Here is a 22936-nt window from a genome sequence, read left to right as displayed (position 1 = left end):
CTCAGCTCAGTAAGGGGGGGGTAGAAATTATTGACCTCCAGCAATGCCAATATGACTATTAGATGATAAAGCAAAACCACAACATAAGCAGGGGTCAAAATTAGATTAGAATCTGCTTTCTTGATTTTGACCCCTGCTTATGTTGTGCTTTACATTCTGCGGGGTAGATTTTTTATTTTTTTATTTTAAACAAAGAACGTTACAACAATTGTTTCAAACATTGCAAGAATTAGATACACACAAGTATTACATGCTGCCTAGGGGCAGGGTGACAATCACATCAAGTGGCATTGTATAGAAGCAAAAGAAACTCAGCTGGAGATTGACCTGTAAGGTATACACTTGTGTGTCTAGCTAAGTAAAGTTGTAGTCTGTAGATGGTTTGGTAACTATGGCGAATTCCGCCAATTTTAGTATATAATAACGCTAGTAGTTCCTTAATAATTAAGATACTTCACATTGAGATAAGCAAAAACTAAAGTTTAGGATAACAGTGGCCTACCACGATTATGCCGCCGGCCCTGGGTCCCTATAAAGTTACCTTTAAGCTGACGTAGACTGAAATACTCCTACAGGGGAGGGGAAGGACTCTTAATATAAGGGGATCAAGGGAGTGGATGTTGCAATCTACCCCCGTAGTTTCAGGTTCCCCTGAAACCTAAGTTAAGAAGCAGCATTCGTAGCTCCTTAATTTGTCCACCACCTCTGAGGTGGCGGACAGCAATCATCCTGATCGGATATGATCAGGATGATTGACACCCCTGCTAGTGGCCAAACTAATATGCGGGGGGCGGTATTGCACAAGCGTTTCACACAAAATGCTTGTGCAATGATAAATGATGACAGCATATGCTGTCGGCATTTATCGATGTTAAGCGGACTTGATCCGTTACAGCGGATCATGTCCGCCCGACACATGATAATTTGGCCCCGATGCCTCATTCTTGTCTGTACCCTGAATTGAGAACTGATTTACTGTCTACTGACCATCTGGAACCAAACGTTTGAATATCCTTTTGCCTGCACCTTCTGCTCTGATGTTTAGTTCCTGAGAAATAATCTAGTATTGAACTTAAAGGGACAGTGTACACCAATTTTCATATAACTGCATGTATTAGACAGTACTACTATAAAGAAGAATATGCACAGATACTGATCTAAAAATCCAGTATAAAACCTTTTAAAAAAAATGCTTAGAAGCTTCCAGTTTAGCACTGTTGTTGAGGTAAGGCTGGGACACCCAGTGAAAGGGGCTGGGAAAGCAGGAAGAGCAGGCACTCCCCCATCCCTGTATATGAAAAGACAGATAATATAAACAGGAGCCAGCAGTTGTCTGTAAACACACGTATATATCTAACACTCTGGTGGCTTGGTTAGGAGTCTGAAAATCATCACAATGCTATTAAAAATAAGCAAAACTAAACATTGTTACAAAAACACTCGCAAATGGGCTATATAAATGGATCACCTACAAAACATTTATGCAAACAAAAATCTAGTGTACAATGTCCTTTTTAATTTGGTTACTGACTATTCTCTTGGATTAACCCTGTTTGCCAACATCTGGTTCTTCTTATTCTGTGATGACCTTGACCTGTTCTTGACTTTGGCATGCTTTGGAGCTTGGTTGGCCTTATAATTAAACCTTTTATCAGAAAGTGGGACCTCATGTTTTAGTTAAAAAGGGTTGGACCCTTTCTAGGCTGCTCGGCTGGGAACTATAGGTCTCAGAAGGCAATGCAGCAACATAACTTCAAATCAGAGGGAGGAGCTTCCACCTGGAGCACCATACTCAGAGTAAGTGAAGGAGGAAGGGGGTCCCAGAGCAGCAGGATCAGTACATAATGGGAACTGGGGAAGAAGAGGCCCCCTCAGAGCAGCAGAAGGCCAGCAGCATATGGAGACTGGGGAAGAAGTGGCACACAGAGAAGGCATCCTAAGCTGCAGACCACAGCTCTCTCCTCTACTTGAGAATAAGGTAGGTATTTTGTTTTTATTTATGTTACTGTGCACTTTTCATGCTAAAATTTGTGTTTTCTAAAAATTTTTAGGAACCTCTCCACTCTGCCGAGATGTCTATCGGCAGAGTGGAGAGTGTCAATATCATGGTAACAAAGCAAATTTGATAATATAGGTAAATTCAAAACTTTTTTTAAAAGGGTATGCTCTGTCTGAATCACAAACAAAAATGTTTTTGTTTCATATCCCTTTAACCCGTTCATGCCCGGGGCAAGTGTTTAACATCAGAAGGAAGTTCTGATGTAAACACTTGCTTGAAAAAACAAAATCACGCGATCGTCAATGTGATCACGTGATTTCAAAGCCGGGATTGAATCATGGTGGACTGCCTATGATACAAGGCACGCCTCCCCGGTCTGATTATCTTTTTTTTCTAAAGTAAGAGGCCACAGGACGCCAAATAACATAGTAGGTCACATGCCATTAGAGCTGTTAGGATGGCATGGAACGTCCTAAGGACGTTAAGTGGTTAGCGCTGCACAATCTGTTGGCGCTCTACAAATAACTGATAATAATAATAAGGCGAAATCTTCCCCAGGTAAAATAATCAGCTGATCAGTAACCATAGTTGAGGAACAGTACTTACAGATCAGCTGCTTATTTCACGTGTGCTCTAGTTAATATTCTGGAAACATGGCCTGTTAGTTTGCCCTGAGGACTTGGAATTGGGAAACACTACTCTAAAGACATAGTTTTCTTCCATAACCTTCTAAAACTGTTCACAATTAAATCAAGAAATTGATTTTATTCCTTGTGTCCTAATCCTTCTTCAACAAAGGAATGTTTGCTACACAATCTAGATGTGATTCGTGCCTTAAAGTTCTATCTTCAGGTTACTAAGGAATTCAGACAATCTTCCTCTTTGTTTGTCATCTATATGGGGAAACCCCAATCACAGGCAGTTTTAGATAGAAACGAGGAGAGATGAAAAAGATTCCAATATGGTTTTGCAGCAACAAAATATGAGTGATATGAAGCAAAAGGCTCAATGGGGAAAACCCGCAAAGGGATTAAACACAGTTTAAATAATGCTCCAAAGCCTCAGAGAACTGCTGTTCCTGAGCAATGAACTTCAGATATACACATACACTATAACAGCAACTTAAACTTAACTCATAGGGGCCTAATTATGAACATGTGAGCGGACATGATCCGATATTGCTGATCATGTCTGCCGCACATTGATAAGTGCTGACAGCATACGCTGTCGGTGCTTAGATAGCTCAGCTTGCTAAGGCACTATGGCTGAGCTCTGTAGCAATCCAAGGGTTGCAGGTTCGATCCCCAGCGAGGTTCTCTCAGCCTTTCATCCTTCCGAGGTTGATAAAATAAGCAGCGTCTTGAGACCCTTACTGGTGATTAGCTGCGCTTTACAAGTACCCAATACATACATACGCTGTCGGCATTTATCATTGCACCAGCAGTTCTTGTGAATGCCGTCCCCCTGCAGATTTGCGGCCAATCGACCGCTAGCAGGGGGTGTCAATCAACCTGATCGTATGCGATAGGGTTGATTTCTTGCGAGGTCTATCCGCCTCATCAGAACAGGTGGGCATGTTATGGAGCACCGGTCTTTAGACCGCTGCTTCATAACTTGTGTTTCTGGTGAGCCTGAAGGCTCGCCAAAAACACGGGGCATCAAGCTCCATACAGAACTTTATAAATATGCCCTTTGTAAATAGCTTTCCACTGAGATTAAAAACTGAGAAGCATCAAAATTCACCAACAGCAGGGTGAAGAATCTTCAAGGCAGCAATCTGAAAACCCCCAAAACAAAATATTTTTGTTTTATTTAGGTATAAGTGTACAAAATAAGTCTAGTTAAAATTAAACTTTCATGATTCGGATAGAGCAATGCAATTTTAAGCTACTCCTATAATTAATTTTATTTGTTCTCTTGGTATCTATTTGAAAAAGCAAAAATGTAAGCGTAGGAGCTAGCCCATTTTTGGTTCAGTACCTGGGTATTGCTTGCTGATTGGTGGCTACATTGATAATAAGAGCAAATTACATAAAAGGAGTAAATTAGAAAGTTGCTTAAAATTGTATGCTCTATCCAAATCATGAAAGTTTCATTTTGACTAACTATTCCTTTAAGAACTCAACTGAGGTAAGATTTCAGTTTTCTGTTGCACTGACATGCAAAATAAGTATGTACAAAGAAGCATAAAGAGTTTAAGCCATAGAGAAGGAAAAAGGAAAGCTCAGAGGTTGCTATATCAAGAAAAAGGAAACATCCCATCCAGTGTAGACCTAAAGTGATTCCCTAGTTCTTTCATATGATTTGAAGAATTGGGATTCTACAGCTCCAAATTTGTGAAATACAGTTTTATTTCAAATGCAATGAGGAAAAAACCTTTTCTTGCTAATACCTCAAATGAATGAAAATAACTGTCCAGTCTTACAGAAAGATACATTTAAAAAAGAAGATGCAAAAACAGGTTTATCATTCACAGCCAGTAAAAAATGTGCAAAGGCTATAATGTAATCATTATTACATATCATTTTAAAAGCGCATTAAAGTATTTTTTTTATATGCATAGTGTAAATCTGCAACTTCACTGCAAAATATCTGCTAACAAAATAAAAGGTTTAGAAGCATTTAAAACAATTTTGTAAAAAAAGATGTTACTGTTTTGCAGTTCAGGGACATATTCCTTAAAGAAACCCCTTTAGGGTGTTGAACTTATCATCTTTCAGGAACAGCTGTAAATGAGTTCATACAATGGTCAACCAATCACTGGGTAGAATGCTGCTAACGTTCTGTTTAGTTGCCACAGAGAACTACTGGTCCCTAACACGAAACAGATAGTGAGCCAATCAGCAGTGGTAATAACACAGTTTTTGCAATCACCAGCTGTGTTCAGCCCAAAAGCTGCAGCGCTTATAGCTCTGAGTGGGACTTTACCTATGTGTTTATCACGGTTGCAGGGTTTATTAAACATGAAGGGGACGATTTATTGAAGTACGAGCGGACATGATACGATGTAGCATATCAGGTCCATCGCACATCAATAAATCTTGTGAACTGCTTGTGCAATGCCGCCCCCTGAAGATTTGCGGAGGGTGTCAACCAGCCCGATCGTATAGGATCCGCAGCCTCAGAGCAGGCGGACAAGTTATGGAGCAGCGGTCTTTAGATCGCTGCTTCATAACTGCTGTTTCCGGCGAGCCTGAAGGCTCGCACGGAAACAGGGGCATCAAGCTCCATTCGTAGCTTGATAATTCGGCCCCATAGAGTTAGAGTCTCAGTAGTGCAAAAATGATATGCTGTAATGAATTAGATCATGTATTTTTCACTAAAATCTCTCTTTAAATTCATAAAATGAAATCTCGCAGCAACAAATTATATAGAATTATACACTGTTACAAGTGGAATTTATTTAAAGAGACATTTTTATAGAAAAATGACATTCTCAAATTTTGTTAGAACATGTAATTCTTTCATCTCTGACCCCATATAACTATGTATTTAACTGTGCAAAGGCACTGCAGCTACACAGCATGATATGGCCAAAGAGGCAATTAAAAGGCCCCTCCAATCACCAGTTATGTCCTGCAGAGGTGCTGCAATGCTTAGAGCTCCCAAATAGGACATTACCTATGTATTTAACCCCCTAAATAACTACTCTGGCATTCAGCTGATGAATGTATTATATTCAAAGCTGCTGCAGGAACACAATTCTCACTCTGTCTCACAAATACCCTACTTAGGTGTTAATTTGTGCTGCCACATTTTGTTTGCATAGTTTTTCTAAAGCCAATATAGCAGTACTGAAATTTTCAGAATAGATCGTAGTTTCAACAGTATAAAAGTAGCAAATTTAAATGATCAATCAAATATATTAATAATAAAGGAATTATTTGTAAACAATTTAATAAACTCCAACAGTAAAAATAGATCATTGGACACATTAAAAAGGGTTAACGTTACAATACAGTGTTCCTTTAATTTAGTGCTTTGTTCATGAAAATACAAAATCAAGAAATATTTTGCAATCCTTATATAAAGATTATAGAACAAGTACTACATCCACTGCCAAAACAAATACTACACGGACATAAAAATAAGGCTTTCCCTGCCCTACAATATACACTTGGACACTTGGAAGCAAAACACATATTTTTCTAAATATGAAAGTCACACAAAGCAGAGATCATAAATGAATTGTTTAGCAACTTAGACTGAAAAGTCACCTAATCTTATCTAAAAGTAATTAATACCATGAATTGTTTTACTTACATGTTCTTCAAAATAAACATTAATTTGTAGTTATTTCTATTGACCACAAAATATTAGAGACAATATCCATAGTAACTATAGTGTGTATATTATGCCAAAATTAATACAAAGAATAAAAATATCAAAGAACTTTAAATAAACTTTAACATTGTTTTAGTTAAAATAGATTCTGTTTTTACTAAAATACCAATGTGTAATAAATATACAATGTGTATTGTTTACATTTTGTAGCAGATATTTTAGTTATAAATTATTCCCTTTCTACAACTCCACAGTGCTGAGCACACTGTCACTCTCCTACTGATACTGAAGTAAGCAAAGTGCTTGTACCTCTGCTTGTATGTTCAGCATGATAACATAGAATGTAAATGTGGTTATAGGTAGTTGAATGCTAAATCCATTTGAATAACAAGGCAACGAATATGCGCCAATTTATTATTCAAATATCTGCTAAAAAGAATACACAACACTTTTGTATTTAAGCAATGCTAAATCTTTATTTATAAATACGTGTTTGAGTCAATTTAATGTTATTTAATGTATTTATTCTCTATGATACTGTTATAATCAATTAATATCATTTTGAAAACCATATACAATTACATTGTGAATTTGTGATATAGAATTAACCCTACTGAAATGCAAAATGTATAATCCCATTTCTTAGATTTCAGTAATTAAGAATTAAAACAAAAAAAACCTCTACTTGAACAATAATCTCCCAATTCTAGTTACTATATTGTGATGTATCTTTCCAAATATTTCAGATGCAGCCTCCCAGGGTATTATGGCAACTAGAGTGATTTTGACTCACTAGAAAGTTAATAATTGGTGAACCTAGGCTAGTGTTATGACACACCTCCCCAAAGTGGTAACCTTTTTACCTTTAAAGCAGAGGTGCCCTATTGCAATCAGAAACCACTAACAGGCCTGGACTGAAGAATACTGCTGCATAAAAACAGGTGTTTAATCAATTGATCATTCATATTAAATTGAGCCACCTGTAAAGATGTCCCCAAATGGTGGCATCATGTAGATCACTGATTATTGAAGAGGGTATATCCAGCTGGTATAATAAACTCTCTCTAAGCCTTGGTAATCACAGCCTTGTAACTTCTGCAGTGAAGAAGAGGAGATTGTGAGAGAACAGACACCTGCTTACCAGACTTGACCAGCATTGCTCTGTGCATTCCACTTGCTGCAGAATCTGGTACCCTCACCCGATCAAACCACCTCTGTGACATATTGATGCCCCCCTATGAATCCTGTGTTCTTCTATGTGAGTCCTGTTTTCTGCAGAACGTCTCTCCTGCTCTGCAGCCGCACACAATACAAGGGAACTGCAGAGCATTCACTTCAGCAAGATCTTTTCACACAGAACAGGGCTGATCATGTGACTCAGGCTACACTATAGCTCTCTCCCTCCCCTGCTGACAGATATTCAGCTGTAAAAAAAAAATCATTTCTCAGAGGCTCTGCGATCTTACATGTAGCCCACACAATATTCCAATTATTATAACGTTTTAATCCTTCTTTTTTTTTCTTCTGCTTTGTCTTCAAAGTGTTTCAGGTTAAGAACTACATTTGCTCCAAGTTTTGGAATGGACTGTCTTGTAAAAAAAATATTACAGAAAGGAAAAGTGAGAAAAACAACTGTTTATTCATGTTTTTAATCAATAATATGAGAAATATGTTGTGTATAGGGGTAATTATGTTTGTAATTCTTTTTTTTTGGGGGGGGGGAATGAAAACCTGTGAATAAAACAGGGCAGTGGGAAGCTGGATTATTTAATGTACAAGTTGGCAAGAAGGTTATATGATATGAGTCCAAATATTCTTTCTTTCACTGTACCTAATGTTCAGTAAGGGAAGCAGAAATATATATTTACTCCCAGGGCAAGTTATTATCCAAGCAGGTAGCTGCCTAGGAACACTTGTCTAGTAGATCTAATTATGCTACTTTAAACCCAAATTATACTGCATAAAATTGTGGGTACTGCAAACCAAGTTACCCATCACAATAGAAAGCCAGATTACAAGTGGATCGCTATTTAGCACTTACACTAGAGTGCTAATTGCAATAGAAGTAAACTTTTTTGTGCTCGTCGGTTTTTGCTGGTATTGATTGGAGTTGAAAGTAAAAAGTTATTGCGCTTGCGCTGACCCAATGAGCACAATTAGACTATTGCGCAAAAACAATAACCTTTTCCCCACTAGAAGTCAATGAAGAAAAAAAGTGGAGAAAAAAACTAACACCCTACTCGCGCGCAAACCCGATCGCATGTTCTCATATGCACATACCTGATCGGATATTCACATATGCTCATACCGGATCGCCTATTCTAGTGTGGCATACCCAACATGAAGATATGAATATTTCACATTCCAATGTTCTTCACCTAGAATATGTTCTATGTATTCAAAAATACATATTTCTACATATATTTTATGTTTTTTTTTGGTACAATATATTTCTATAACTATTAATAAATAAGATTGGGTTTAGGTGGAGGGGTTGTGCTGCTGGAGAGGTATTAGGTTAGGTTGGAGATCTTGCAGTGACAGGTCTTAGGTAAGGTGTAACTTTAGGTATGGGAGGTTTGCAGTAGGGGGGTCCCCCATAAGAAGATGATACCAGTTATGTTTTTTTAGTGGAGGGTTTCAATTGGTGGTTGTGGTAATCTAGAGGTAGGTTAATTACAGAGGGGGGGGGTTGGGGGTGGGGGCTGTTGCAATTTTAGGGTATAATAGTGCAAGAAGTCAGCAGTTGGCGAAGTGCTGTGTATTTTTTTTATTAAACTTTTTGGGTGACTTTGTTAGAGTAGCCTATGTTGTGTGTGCTGGTGTACTGAATACTTCTTAGGAAATGATCTCAAGGCAAAAAAAATAGCTAACAGCTTGTAATTTAAGTAGAAAAATGGAAGCAGTGTCAGACCTCTCATCTATCCCGATTTGAGACGGAAAATCTCTAATTCTGAACTCTATCCTGTTATCCCTCTAAGACAGGCATGTCACTATTGGCAGAATTTCCCTTAACCCCGCCCACAGATCACCCAGACATGCACACAAAAACATGCCCACTAACTGCCCAGACATATCCACTATCCCATCCATTAACCCCCTATGACCTAGCCACCTTCCAACACAGCCCCACCTGTTTTAATGTATAAACAAAATATTACCCTTTAGAACCACTAAATACCATAGAATTGCATAATTAACAAATGCATAATAAAAACACAATGCAAGAACAGTGAATTTCACAAAAGCATTAGATTTTTCTTTTCTTCATGTGACAGACATCAGCCAATCACACACTAGTATACGTATACCCTGTGAGCTTGTGCAAATGCTTGTGCATGTCTACAGCTGAAAAACGTATGTGCTGTGGACGATTACACCATATCATTAGAGGTATTTAACATGGGAGGTGGTGCAGGAACATCTTATTCTGAGTATCTGAATGATGGTATTAAGTTCTGCCGGGTGTTGACTGTCCATTTAAAGTGATGGGAAATTTTAATAGATGCTTAAATCTTTTCTTAAATCTAATTGTTGTACCTTCATTCATCAGTTTTATTTGCAGATCTGCCAAAGCAATATTTTTCATATCATGACAGAAAGCCCACTGTGTTTACAGTGTGTAGTGTATCTGAGGATGAGCAGTAAGCTGACCCCTTGTGGACTAGCTAGCTACTACAAATATGGTAATTGCCTTAGAGAAAGACCAGTAAGGCTCAGAGAGCACAGCTGAAAGCATACCTTGGCACTATAGCAATGTTTTCACTGGGAAACCAGATAGGATCAGGGGCGGACTGAGACCAATCAGGGCTCTTGCCCTGGGTAGAACGCACCTAGTCACCCATCATGTGGATACTGGGCTCACCATCCCCTCAGGCAGGCAGCTTATAGGGTGTCTATGGACTGACATAAAAAGGGAAATAGAGGAAATGCTTGAGCTAGGCCTAATCTGCAAATCACAGAGCTCCTGGACCTCGACTCTAGTGCTAGTCCCTAAGAAAGACAAGACCACTAGATTCTGTGTGGGTTACAAGAAGTTAAATCTAGTGACTTCCTGTGATGCCTACTAGACTTGTGCAGCCAAGAAAACTTTGGTTAGGATGAAATTTTCGTAACGAATATTTGAGGAAATTAATTTCCCTGTATATTCATTGGCTGCACTACTCAGTATTTGTTTAGTTTAAAACAAAACAAATACTGAAATTTAGTTAAACATTTACATTCGTTTTTCGTTAAAAGGAATGTAAATGTTAAAAGCTACAGGTAAAAAATTTCACATGTAGCTTTATACTTACCTTTTGTGCGCTGGAGAGCGCACTATCTTGGTCCCCTCCTTGCCAGAGCCCTTGACTCCCAGGACCTTCAATGACTTTAAGTTAAAAGTATTAACCTTTAAAAAATGAAAGAAAACAAATGAATACTGACGAATTTCATCAGTATTCATTTGTTTTCTTTCAGTTTCATCAAAACTAAACAAATTTCCTTTTTTCGTTCCAAATATGCATTCATAGTTAAACGAATGTACATCTCTAATGCCTAGCCTATGCCCTACATAGATGAATGACTAAATCAGATAGTTAGGGCCATTATCATTAGTATTATGGATCTGAGCCGAGGTATTGGCAAAGTCCCCTTTCCCCAGAAGCACACAATAGGTCAGTGTTTATCACTCCTTTTGGGATTTATGAATTTAACATAATGCCCCTTGGTATGAAAAATGCTCTTGCCACCTTTCAGTGGTTAGTTAAAGGACCAATCAACACAGTAGATTTGCATAATCAACAAATGCAGGATAATAAGACAATGTAATAGCACATGGGAGCATATTTAACAATGTGCAAGCGGACATGATACGACGTAGCATATTATGTCTGCTGCACATCGCTGCCCATCGATAAATGCCGACAGCATGCGCTGTTGCCATTTATCATTGCACCAGCAGTTCTTTTAACTGCTGGGGCAATGCCGCCTGCTTCAGATTCGCAACCAATCGGCCACTAGCAGGGGGTGTCAATCAACTTGATCGTATTCGATCGGGTTGATTTCTGTCCGCCGCCTCAGAGCAGGCGGCCAAGTTATGGAGCAGCGATCTTTAGACTGCTGCTTCATAACTTCTTGAAAACTTCTGTTTCGGGCAAGCTTGGAAGCTCGTCGGAAACAAGGGGCCTCAAGCTCCATATGGAGCTTGATAAATATGCCCCTTAGTCTGAACTTCAAATGAATAGTAGATTTTTTTCTGACATTTTTAAAAGTTAAGACTATTTCCACTCCCCCTGTACCATGTGACAGCCATCAGCCAATCACAAATGCATACACGTACCATGTGACAGCCATCAGCCAATCACAAATGCATATATATACGCTTATTCTGTAAATTCTTGCACATGCTCAGTAGGAGCTGGTGACTCAAAAAGTTTAAATATTAAAAGACTGTGCACATTTTTTAATGGAAGTAAATTGGAAAGTTGTTTTAAAATTACATGCTCTTTTTGAATAATGAAAGTTTAATTTTGACTTGACTGTCCCTTTAACCACTTGCTAGAAGGGCAAGAGGTGCATGCTGTAACATACCTTGATGATGTTGCAGTATTTAGTGATTCCAGGGAGGAACCCAGTAAGATAGAAGTAATAATGGCCTGGCCACCCCCTAAAACTAATAAGCAATTTATGTCCTCTCTTGGCACTACAGGGTACTACAGGAGGTTTGTGCCCCAATTTAGTGTCATTGCAAAAACACTCACTGACCTCAACAAGAAATCCCTAAGTGAGTTAACTGGACACCTGGCTGTCAAGAATCTTTTGAATCTTTGAAACTTTCCCTTAGTGAGTCATCTGTATTGCAGGCCCCTGACTTTAAGAAACGGTTTATAGTACAGACGGATGTGTCTAATTATAGGTTAGGAACTGTATTAAGTCAGGTAAACGTTCTATATCTAAGCAAGAAACTGCTTCCATGGGAAGGGGCCTATGCTACTATGGAGAAAAAATACCTAGCCATAGTTTGGGAATTACAAAACATGCAACCTTATCTGTATTTTCTTTTACTATGTGAAGAATATTGAAATGTAAAATATTCACAGTAAATACACACTAAAACACATAAAATATTGAAATTGAATAAAAATTTTTTTTTTTGTTTTTAGGTATTTCAGTGGAAAGAGCTCCAAAGTAGTATATATGTGTTTATTTACATATATAAAAACACAAATACACACACACACACACACACATATATATATATATATATATATATATACATACACATGCAAGATAGCCCTTTTCATTAAAATACCTTGTCATATACCATATACCTTTTAACCCTTATAAAAAGTTTTTATTAATATTTATATGATTTTTTTATCAGATAGTGTATATATATATATATATATATATGTATACACACACATACATACCTGTTGCCAAGCACTCCATCCTGGTAAGTGTACTCATAATAGGGTGACCATATGAAAAATACATATGTCAGGGTTCTTATACAAAACATTTCTTTAAACAGCCCTGAAAACAGCCCTGATATATTTTTCATATGTGTCCCTTTTTAAAGCGGCAATATGGTCAGCCTAATTCATAACCATGGTGCAGTCCTTGAGTTCATCATATATATTAACATTGGTAGAAGGGCACTCACAGGATTTAAAACAAATAATCTTTATTCTTAGCCTTTATGTGAGGTCTTCAGTTGTGCTAAGTCGACATGAATGAGTTTACTTTCAACTTTTAATACGCACACGTTACCATGGTCGCAATATTACTTATCGCAACTTGCGCTTATAGTGCACCACTTGTATTGCAGACCTTTCATGAATTGTGATTTAAAAGCAAGCTATTTAAAATCCAAAAATAAAACTAAAGGATCAATTTATCATACACTTTATTCTCTACAGTTGGTATAACAAGTCATTGGAAACACATTAAGGTAACAACAATTACACTATCCCTTTAATATACTTTCAGATACATTTACGGTTCCGTGCCCTTTTAAGGCAGAACAGTTTCAGTGTACACAATTTTCCTATTTCCATCTCATACTAAAAGGTTAGAACTTTGAAATGCAAACAAAAGCTAGCAAATAATAAACACAAATGACACTGCTTCAAAGAATGCACATTGTACGTTTAATTTATGAACCTGCTGCTTGAAGAGCACTTACATTAAATAGAAAATATAAGAAAAAATGCCACATTAATAGAACTCACAAAGAAAAGCATGATGATTTTTTTTTTTCTAAAAACATTAAAGGGCCAGTGGAGTCAAAATTACTTTCATGATTCAGATATAGGGGCTGATTTATCAATGTCTGTCCGACATGATAGGCTGTAGCGTATCATGTCCGACAGACATCGCTGAATAGCCGACAGTATAAGCTGACGGCATTAAACATTGCACAAGCAGTTCTGGTGAACTGCTTGTGCAATGCTGCCCCCTGCAGATTCGCAACCAATCGACCGCTAGCAGCGGGTGTCAATCAACCCAATCGTATAGGATCGGGTGGATTGATGTCCGCAGCTTTAGAGGCAGGGGACCAGTTAAGGAGCAGCGGTCTTAAGTCCACTGCTTCCATTCGGCCCTTGATCAATTGGCCCCACAGTCTTAAGAGACTTTCCAATGCACTTTCATTATCAGATTGTGCACAGTATTTTTATATGCACATTTTCTGAGGTACCAACTGCTACTGAGCATGTGCAAGAGTTCACAGTGTGTAAACGTATATCAGTCTGTGATTGGCTGATGGGCGCCACATGATACATTAGCCTGTCAAATGGAAGGAAATTTTGAAATTTGTCAAAAAAAAAAAAACCCCAAAGACTACTGCTTATTTAAAATTCATTATCGTTAATATTGTGGCAATTTGCTAATTATGCAATTCAACTGTATTTCGTGGTCTTTTAACTTAAAATTGTTAAGTAAAAAAAAAAAACAGAAAATAGCTAGCCTTGTTTAATTTACACCTTCCAACCTTCCCAGATCTTACTGAGTTTTCACGGATTTGAAGGTGAACCCCATCCCGCCCACAGCTTCTTGCCAATGGCAAATGTCCAAGTTTTCAGGGACCGTCCAAGCTCTGAACTAGGACCCAAACTGTTTTTCTCACAACCTTACTGGGCACTCCTACAGCACCCCAAACCACCTATGAAAAAAAAGCCTGCAATTTTCTCCTCTGATCATGACCCCACCCAAAAAAAAAGTTGGTATGTTCGTACTTTTGATTTGATCCAGTTTTACGAGTTTCTGTGGGATTAGCATTTTGCAGGGTGAGATTCCCACTCACTATTGTAAACAAAAATGGTCTTTCATTTGCACTGTAATATTGAACCCAAATGGATGAGGCAGACTAATTTTATCTACAGACATTTTCTGTTCAGAAATGGGAAGTAGTAACAAGATAGTTGGAATGTCGGCCATATGTTAAGCCAAAGTTAGATCATTCGTTCCAAACCTATTATTCATCTAATAAAAAGAGACGCAAGATACAGAAAATAAAGTGGAGAGAGTAGAGAGAGAGAAAGGAGAAGAAATGGAAAGATAGTGTACAAAGATAGAAAGAGACGAGGAGTGGAGAGAGATAGAGAGGGGGAGAGAACAAAGAGAAATAATAAAGAAGAAGAGAGGAGGGAGAGACAAGAGATCTTGAAGAGTGAGACTGGAGAAGGAGAAAAAAAGAGAACTTATAGAGGGAGAAGAGTAAATAGGAGAGAGAGGAAAAAAAAGAAAGAGAGAGTGAAGAAAGAGAGAGGGGAGAGATTGGGAAAAGAGAAGACAGAGAGAAGGGACAATTGAAGGTGAGGGAGGGAGAGAGAGAGTGGAGAAAAACAGAAAATAGAGAAGAGAGAGTGGAATGAAAAGAAGAAAGCAAAAATATAAGAAAGAGAAGGATAGAGAGACTGTTTATAGAAGAGAGATGGGCAGAGAAAGATAAGAGAGAGCATGAAATAAAGATTGAAGAGGATAAATGAGGAAGTGGAGAAAGAGAGAGACAGAGGGGTATATTTATTAAGCAGCGGATGCTGCTTTTCTGCGTGAGCATTGTGGCTTGCCGGAAACAGGATTTAAGAAGCAGCGGTCTTAAAAACGATGCTCCTTAGGCGGACTACAATCATCCCGATCAGATACGATTGGGATGATTGAAACCCCCCGCTAGCGGCCGATTGGCCACAAATGTGCAAGGGGCGGCATTGCACGCGCATTTCGCCCAACAAAAACTTGTGCAATGTTCAATGCAGACAGTGTATGCTGTCAGTATTTAGTGATGCAGGGCGGACATGATCCGCTATAGCGAATCATGTTCATCCGGGGTATGATAAATCTACCCCAGAGAGATAGTGAATAAAAAGAGAGAAGGGAAGGGGAGAAATGAAAGAAAAAGGGGAGAACAAGGAAATTAGGGGCAGAATGTAACTAGTAAAGAAAGGGCAGATGTTTTTGTTTATTTTTTTTTAATTTTTAAATCATTATCAGCATTACAGACATGATTATACTCTGTGTGAATATTTCTTACATCTTCAGGATCTTCAATTGATCAGGTTAATCTCTACTCTCTTCGTCCTAATTACACTTGTATATGTCTACTTGCTGTGTGCGATTCATATGGCACCCCGTAACGGCCCTGCACGATACTCATGTTTTGAGACACTTAGGAGAAAACATGGTTGGTATTTAGACATGCAGGATAGGAGGTTCTGCAATACAACTCAAAAGAGCAAAAAAATGCAGACACTGCTAAGTGTGAAAAGTAAAATCATCAATTTATTGAACATCCACTAAAAATGTATCCATCAAACGGAGATGGAGACAGACATGGAGGATAACAGCCTGACGCATTTCATGCCCTCAAGTGGAGCTTATTCAAATAACTCTTCAGCCACACCTTCTCTTCCTTGCTTCCTCTTGCAGAACTTCATTTTGGAACATGTAGCCCCCAGGTAAACACTTCCAGAGCTTCTATGTCAACTAGCCAACAGTGTTTTTTTCACTCGTCCCCATGCCATGCATAAGTCGAACATAAAAAAAAAAAAATTCCATATAAAAATAGAGACACACTGTAAGGCCTCTGTTTAAGTGAGGCCTTAGTTGACCACCTATTTGACCTAATGGTAGAGCCGCCTATGCTCTGTGGAGGGCTTATCTCACACAGCAGTATGGGACTTGGCTATTGGCTGAATGTAGCAAGGAAACAATTCCCTTTAACCCTTTGAGTGCTAAGCACTTTCCCACCTGGGTGCTAATATTTTCTAAGTTTTTTTTAAATATTTTAAATTTTTGAAAAAACATGTTTTTTTTTGTTTTTTACAGACCCCCAAAACTTACACTGTTGGAAAGGTTAGGCAATTCCCTTTCCAACAGTGGGTCTTGGGGGTCTGTAGCTGCTTAGATGCCTGAGACACAGGCTTCTAAGCAGCATGCCCCCTCCTCCTATACTTAACATTGTTAAGTATAAATAAATTTGCGCGGTGACGTCATCACGTTATTGCGCGTGACGTCACCGCGCATCACGTGAAGCCCCGGCGATGCCTGTCACTCTGCAGGCAACGATCGCCGGGGTAGGAGCGGTTAGGAGCCCCCAGATCTCCCTCAAGGTGGGAGAGTGCTCATGACGGCTCTGAGCCGTCATAAGCACCAGAGTGAGAAACTCTGTGACGGCTCAGAGCCGTCATTAGCACTCAAAGGGTTAAATATCTATGCTAAGAAGCAGAGGGAAGCAAGTCTCAGGACTGTTTTTCGAAAGTACCCAAGTTTAGCCCCTCCTACTATGGCAGCAACTGATCTGTGCTCCCGGATAACACATGGACAATAAGAGACTGTAAGTTTAGTTCATTTGTTTTATCCCTTTTTTTCACCTGTAACTATAGTTGTGTCGTCACAAATTAATATTGAAGATGGTATAATAAAAAAATCAGTTTCTAAATAAAACTAATTTTAGTTTTTTTCATTGAGGTGTGGCTGTGTTTTACTTATAAACTTTGGGAGTATTTTTTTATTTCTACATAACAGAGTTAATGATATATATTGGCTGGATTACACAACATTGGTAACATGGGTTCACTACAGGAAAAAGTAGCATTTTTGTTCTGTTTAAGGGACAGTCAAGTCAAAATTAAACTTTCATGATTCAGATAGAGCATGCAATTTTAAACAACTTTCCAATTTACTTACATCATCAAATTTGCTTTGTTCTCTTGGTATTCTTTTTTTGAAAGCTAAACCTAAGTAGGCTCATATGCTAATTTCTAAGCCCTTGAAGGCTGCCTCTTATGTCAGTGAATTTTGATAGTTTTTCAAAGCTAGACAGTGCTATTTCATGTGTGCTATATGGATAACATTGTACTCACTCCCTTGGAGTTATTTAAGAGTCAGCATGATTGATTGAAATGCAAGTCTGTCAAAAGAACTATAAATAAGGAAGCAGTCTGCAAAGGCTTAGATATAATAATCACAGAGGTAAAAAGTATATTAATATAACCGTGTTGGTTATGCAAAACTGGGAAATGGGTAATAAAGGGATTATCTATCTTTTTAAACAATAACAATTCTGGAGTAGATTGTCCCTTTAAGTAGCAAGTCAATGTTCACTTATATATTATACAACACTCGTAGTTAAAAAATCCCTTTGCATTTTCTATGTACATGTGGCCATAGGTAGCAACTAGTTGCTACATAATGCAAAGTTGCAGGGATTTTTAGTTCAATGGGCTTTAACATACATATACATAGCTAAAGATGTATATGTATGTACTGTATATATATATGTCTATATATGTATAAATATGTATTAATGTATTTATATATGTATATATGTATTTACAGATATAATAAAACATTAATATCTATGTATACATATATAGACATATATATAATTGGAGCATTTTCCCATTAAGTAGATGAAAACATGTAAAAGCATATTTATGCAATATTCATATTTAATAAACTTTTAAACTATGTATTTACTGTAAATATTTCACATTCCAATGTTCTGTACATAGCATAGCTAATTACTTATAAGTAGATATTCCTATTTATATATCTGTATACAGTATATCTGTACCTATATATAAGCATCTATATATACAGGCATACCTGGTAGATATTGCGGGTTCGGTTCCAGACCACCGCAATAAAGTGAATATAGCAAAGTGAGTCACATTCATTTTTTTGTTTCCCAGTGCATATAAAAGTTATATTTACACTAAACTGTGATCTGTAAAGTGTGCAATAGCATTATGTCTAATAAACTTTTTTTTAACTTTAAATTTAGAAGAAACACAAAGGGGCAATTTAACATGCTGCGAATGCAGCAGTTTCCGCGCAAGCCGTTAGGCTCGCCAGAAAAATAAGTTAAGAAGCAGCGGTCTTAAGACCGCTGCTCCTTAACTTATCCGCCACCTATGAAGCGGTGGACAGCAATCATCCCGATCGGATACGATCGGGATGATTGACACCCCCATTTCACTAGACATGATACACTGCCGCACATTGATAAATGCCGCACATCGATAAATGCCGACAGCATACGCTGTCTGCATTTATCATTGCACAAGCAGTTCACCAGAACTGCTCGTGCAATACCGCCCCCTGCAGATTCACAGTCAATCGGCCGCTAGCAGAGGGTGTCAATCAACCCGATCATATTCGATCGGGTTGATTTATGTCCGCCGCCTCAGAGCAGGCAGACAAGTTATGGAGCAGCGGTCTTTAGAATTATTCGGAGCTTGATAATTCGGCTCCTATGTAATAAAAATTAATTAAAAAAATATTGCACACAGAAGTTATAAAGGGACATATTTTTCAAGCTCCTGTAATTCTACGATGATTGGAATTACAGCGTTCTAACAACTTAGACCCAGGCCAGGAGCCCTTTGTAACACTCCCTATGTGAGTATAGGACGCTAATTGTGACTACCGATGACTTGTGAGCGGTGCATGTGATGATGAACACAAGGTGAAATCACTTCAGCATTCAACATACAGGTAACACTAAGGATATGCTGAGTGAGAAGCGCAGTGTGTTTTTTGCCTGTTTGACATGAAGGAGGACGCTGTATGAGGAGCATTAGGGGCCCATTTATCAAGCTCCGTATGGAGCTTGAAGGGTCGTGTTTCTGGCGAACCTTCATACTCGCCAGAAACACGAGTTATGAAGCAGCGGTCTAAAGACCACTGCTCCATAACCTGTCCACCTGCTCTGAGGAGGCGGACAGAGATCGTGTGAAATCAACCTGATTGAATACGATCGGGTTGATTGACACCCCCTGCTAGTGGCCGTGAATCTGCAGGGGGCGGCGTTGTTCTAATCAGCCAATAGGATTGAAGTTCAATCCTATTGGCTGATTGCATCAGCCAATAGGATTTTCTCTACCTTAATTCCGATTGGCTGATAATTCCGTTTAGCCAGCTCACCGCTACCGTAAGCAGCGCTGGTATTGAGGTGAGATGTGGAGTAAAATTTTGCTCTCCGCTCACTTTTCTGCAGCTAACGCCGGGTTTGTAAAAACCCGTAATACCAGCACTTTCTGAAGGTGAGCGGTGAGCATAAACTGCTCGTTAGCACTGCACAGCTTCTAACGCAAAACTCGTAATCTAGGCGTATATATATTTCTCTTTTATATATATATATATATATATATATATATATATATATATATATGTGGGTGCATTGAAACCCTTTGCATTTAAGTAGATGAAAGCATGTATAATCATATTTCTGCAATATTCATATTTTATAAAGTGTTACAGTGTATATTTGCTGTAAATATGTTCTGTGTATTTATAAATAGATATTACTATATATATATATATATATATATATATATATATATCTGTATATATCTATACCTATATATAATCATCTCTATATACAGGTTCCAGACCACCGCAATAAAGTAAATATAGCAAAGTGAGTCACACTAATTTTTATGTTTCCCAGTGGATATAAAAGTTATGTTTACACTAAACTGTGATCTGTTAAAGGGACATTATACACTCTATACACACTATATTTTTTTCTGTTCTGGATTTATTGTGTTTGCGAACATGTAGTCTATCCCGTTTGAGCGTTGTAAGCATAATATAACTATAATTTTTTTCTAGCCGATCGTACAATTTTTTTTAAAACGTACCAAGCCCAAATCTATTCTGGGAATACATTTGGCCGCTCTTGCTATGTGCGCTTCTCTGAACACTCCATGTAGAGCGCATGCGTGCCATTTGTGGTGACGTCAGCTCTCCTTCAGCATGGGATCGCGGCACTCCTATGCGTGCTGCCGCGATCCCATGCTTCGCATTGGCGGTGACGTCAGCTCTATTGTGAAGAGCGCAATAAAATGCTCCTCACAGTAGAGCTGTCAGAAGAAATATTTTATTGCCTACTGTTAGTAATTGGCATAAGGTTTACCCAATTTTGTTTGGTTTTCTTGTGTGAAGATGAAGTGGCCGTAAATGCTTGCTTAGTGCTACGTTATTTTCCTCTGTCTACCTTCTCAGCGATATTCCTCCTTCTGTATGCGGCATTCCCGGTAAGATCCCACTAGTTGGAATGCGGGCCTTGCATGGTTTACTCAGGGTGATCAAAGGGTCGCTCATGTTGCTTTCACTGCGCCGTCATATTGTTTCTAGACGGTAACTAGGCAACATAACTTTTTGAGGCTCTTACTGGCTGTTGCAAGATCATGTATAAAAACTGCTACAATTCAACAGCGCCTGCATGAGTGGATGCTGTGACCGTGCTATCATGAACTAGCACGCGTGGTCACATACAAACGTGCGCTTGCGTTGTGAGGATTTGGGGGCGTATTGCAGCAATTAGTATACTGCTAACGATTGGAGAGAAGATGTGGTGGGATAGTGTGTTTGCTCAGCCCTTTTATTAGGGCGGTCTATAATGGAGTAGAAAGTATGGTGGAATGAAAGGTAACTTTATAAAACATTTATTTTGCCAGCATAATAATTATTTGTTACCAAGATCTGTGTACAAATTAATTGTTAATGAGTTATATTACATTAGGACAATTTGTTTGCATACTGGTCCTTAAAAGGGATAGTCTAGTCAAAATTAAACTTTCATGATTCAGATAGGGCATGCAATTTTAAAACAACTTTCCAATTTACTTCTATTATCTAATTTGCTCAATTCTTTAGATATCCTTTGTTGAAGAAATAGCAATGCACATGTGTGAGCCAATCAAACAAGGCCTTTATGTGCAGCAACCAATCAGCAGCTACTGAGCATATCTAGATATGCTTTCCAGTAAGTGATATCAAGAGAATGAAGCAAATTAGATAATAGAAGTGAATTAGAACGTTGTTTAAAATGACATGCTCTTTCTAAATCACAAAAGAAAAAAAAATAATGGGTTTCATATCCCTTTAAGTGTGCAATAGCATTATGTCTAAAAAAAAGCAATGTATATACCTTAGTTAAAAAAATACTTAATTGCTAAAAAAATAATAACCATTATCTGAGCCCTCAGGGAGTCATAGGGGTATATTGTGTTTAATAAGCAGCAGGTGCTGCTTTCTATGCCCATAGTTTCCGGCTCGCCAGAAACTTAAAGGGAGAGTAAACACCAGAATTTTTGGTGTTTAAAAAGGTAGATAATCCATTTATTAGTATTATTACCCATTCCCCAATTTTGCATAACCAAAACAGTTATAATAATACACCTTTTACCTCTGTGATTACCTTGTATCTAAATAAATAAAAGCGCTCAACCTGGGAACAAACAATAGCATAATAGCTTGTTCTATGGCTAGTTACCACCCTAGAAGCAGCCTCTTTTTGCTCAATATGTGCCTTTCACAGAGAAGAACTTTCCTGTAGCATATCAGTCTGATCCTGACTTCACAGTGCAGTCCAGCCCCGAAATACCAGGCAATCCCTCTCTGAACGAGAGAAACGGCAAAACCCCAGACGTACGTTTCGGCCTATTGTGGGCCTCGTCAGTGAGGTGCAACCATATCCCTCTAAGCACACTGAGCAACTGGTCCACGTCTGGATTCCCGCATCACACTTAGGGAGACTTCCCCAAGTGTCATAATTTGCATAAATAAAAAGAGAGAAGCGCTCAACCTGGGAACGAACAATAGCATAATAGCTTGTTCTATGGCTAGTTACCACCCTAGAAGCAGCCTCTTTTTGCTCAATATGTGCCTTTCACAGAGAAGAACTTTCCTGTAGCATATCAGTCTGATCCTGACTTAACAGTGCAGTCCAGCCCCGAAATACCAGGCAATCCCTCTCTGAACGAGAGAAACGGCAAAACCCCAGACGTACGTTTCGGCCTATTGTGGGCCTCGTCAGTGAGGTGCAACCATATCCCTCTGGGCACACTGAGCAACGGGTCCACGTCTGGATTCCCGCATCACACTTAGGGAGACTTCCCCAAGTGTCATAATTAGCATAATAAGCACAATTGGGCAGAAAGAAGCTACTACCAGGTGGCAACCGGGCCATAGAACAAGCTATTGATGCTGCTGTTCGTTCCTGGCAGTTCCTGGCAGACTGCTTCTCATTCTGTTTTGCATATGTAAATATGACCCTGGGGATAGTCTCCCTAAGGGTGATGGGGGAAACCAGACGTGGACTCCTTGCCCAATGTGTTTAGAGGGAGATGGCTGCACCTCACTGACGAGGCCCAAAGGAGG

At 38.6% G+C, this 22936-nt stretch overlaps 1 protein-coding gene across 3 annotated transcripts in view; it reads right to left on the bottom strand.

Moving 5' to 3' along the window:
- Positions 1-21042, bottom strand: part of FAM107A (family with sequence similarity 107 member A) — a 155973-nt gene extending 134931 nt beyond the window's left edge. The window contains exon 1 of one of the 3 annotated variants that reach the window (XM_053720941.1): positions 20688-21042. Coding sequence is in view for 1 of the 3 variants with exons in the window: in XM_053720940.1 (XP_053576915.1) it covers positions 7425-7506 (82 nt within the window). In the remaining 2 variants the exon portion in view is untranslated. Of the gene's footprint in view, positions 1-7424; positions 7564-20687 lie in introns of those variants that run through there. The other 2 variants (XM_053720942.1, XM_053720940.1) reach the window with 2 other exon arrangements.
- Between the last annotated feature and the right edge of the window lie 1894 nt (positions 21043-22936).

Source organism: Bombina bombina, chromosome 7 (genome assembly GCF_027579735.1).
Source record: "Bombina bombina isolate aBomBom1 chromosome 7, aBomBom1.pri, whole genome shotgun sequence".
NCBI classification, from domain to species: Eukaryota; Metazoa; Chordata; class Amphibia; order Anura; family Bombinatoridae; genus Bombina; species Bombina bombina.
Note: the sequence above shows the minus strand (reverse complement) of the source record. Positions and strands in the feature narration are given on the sequence as shown.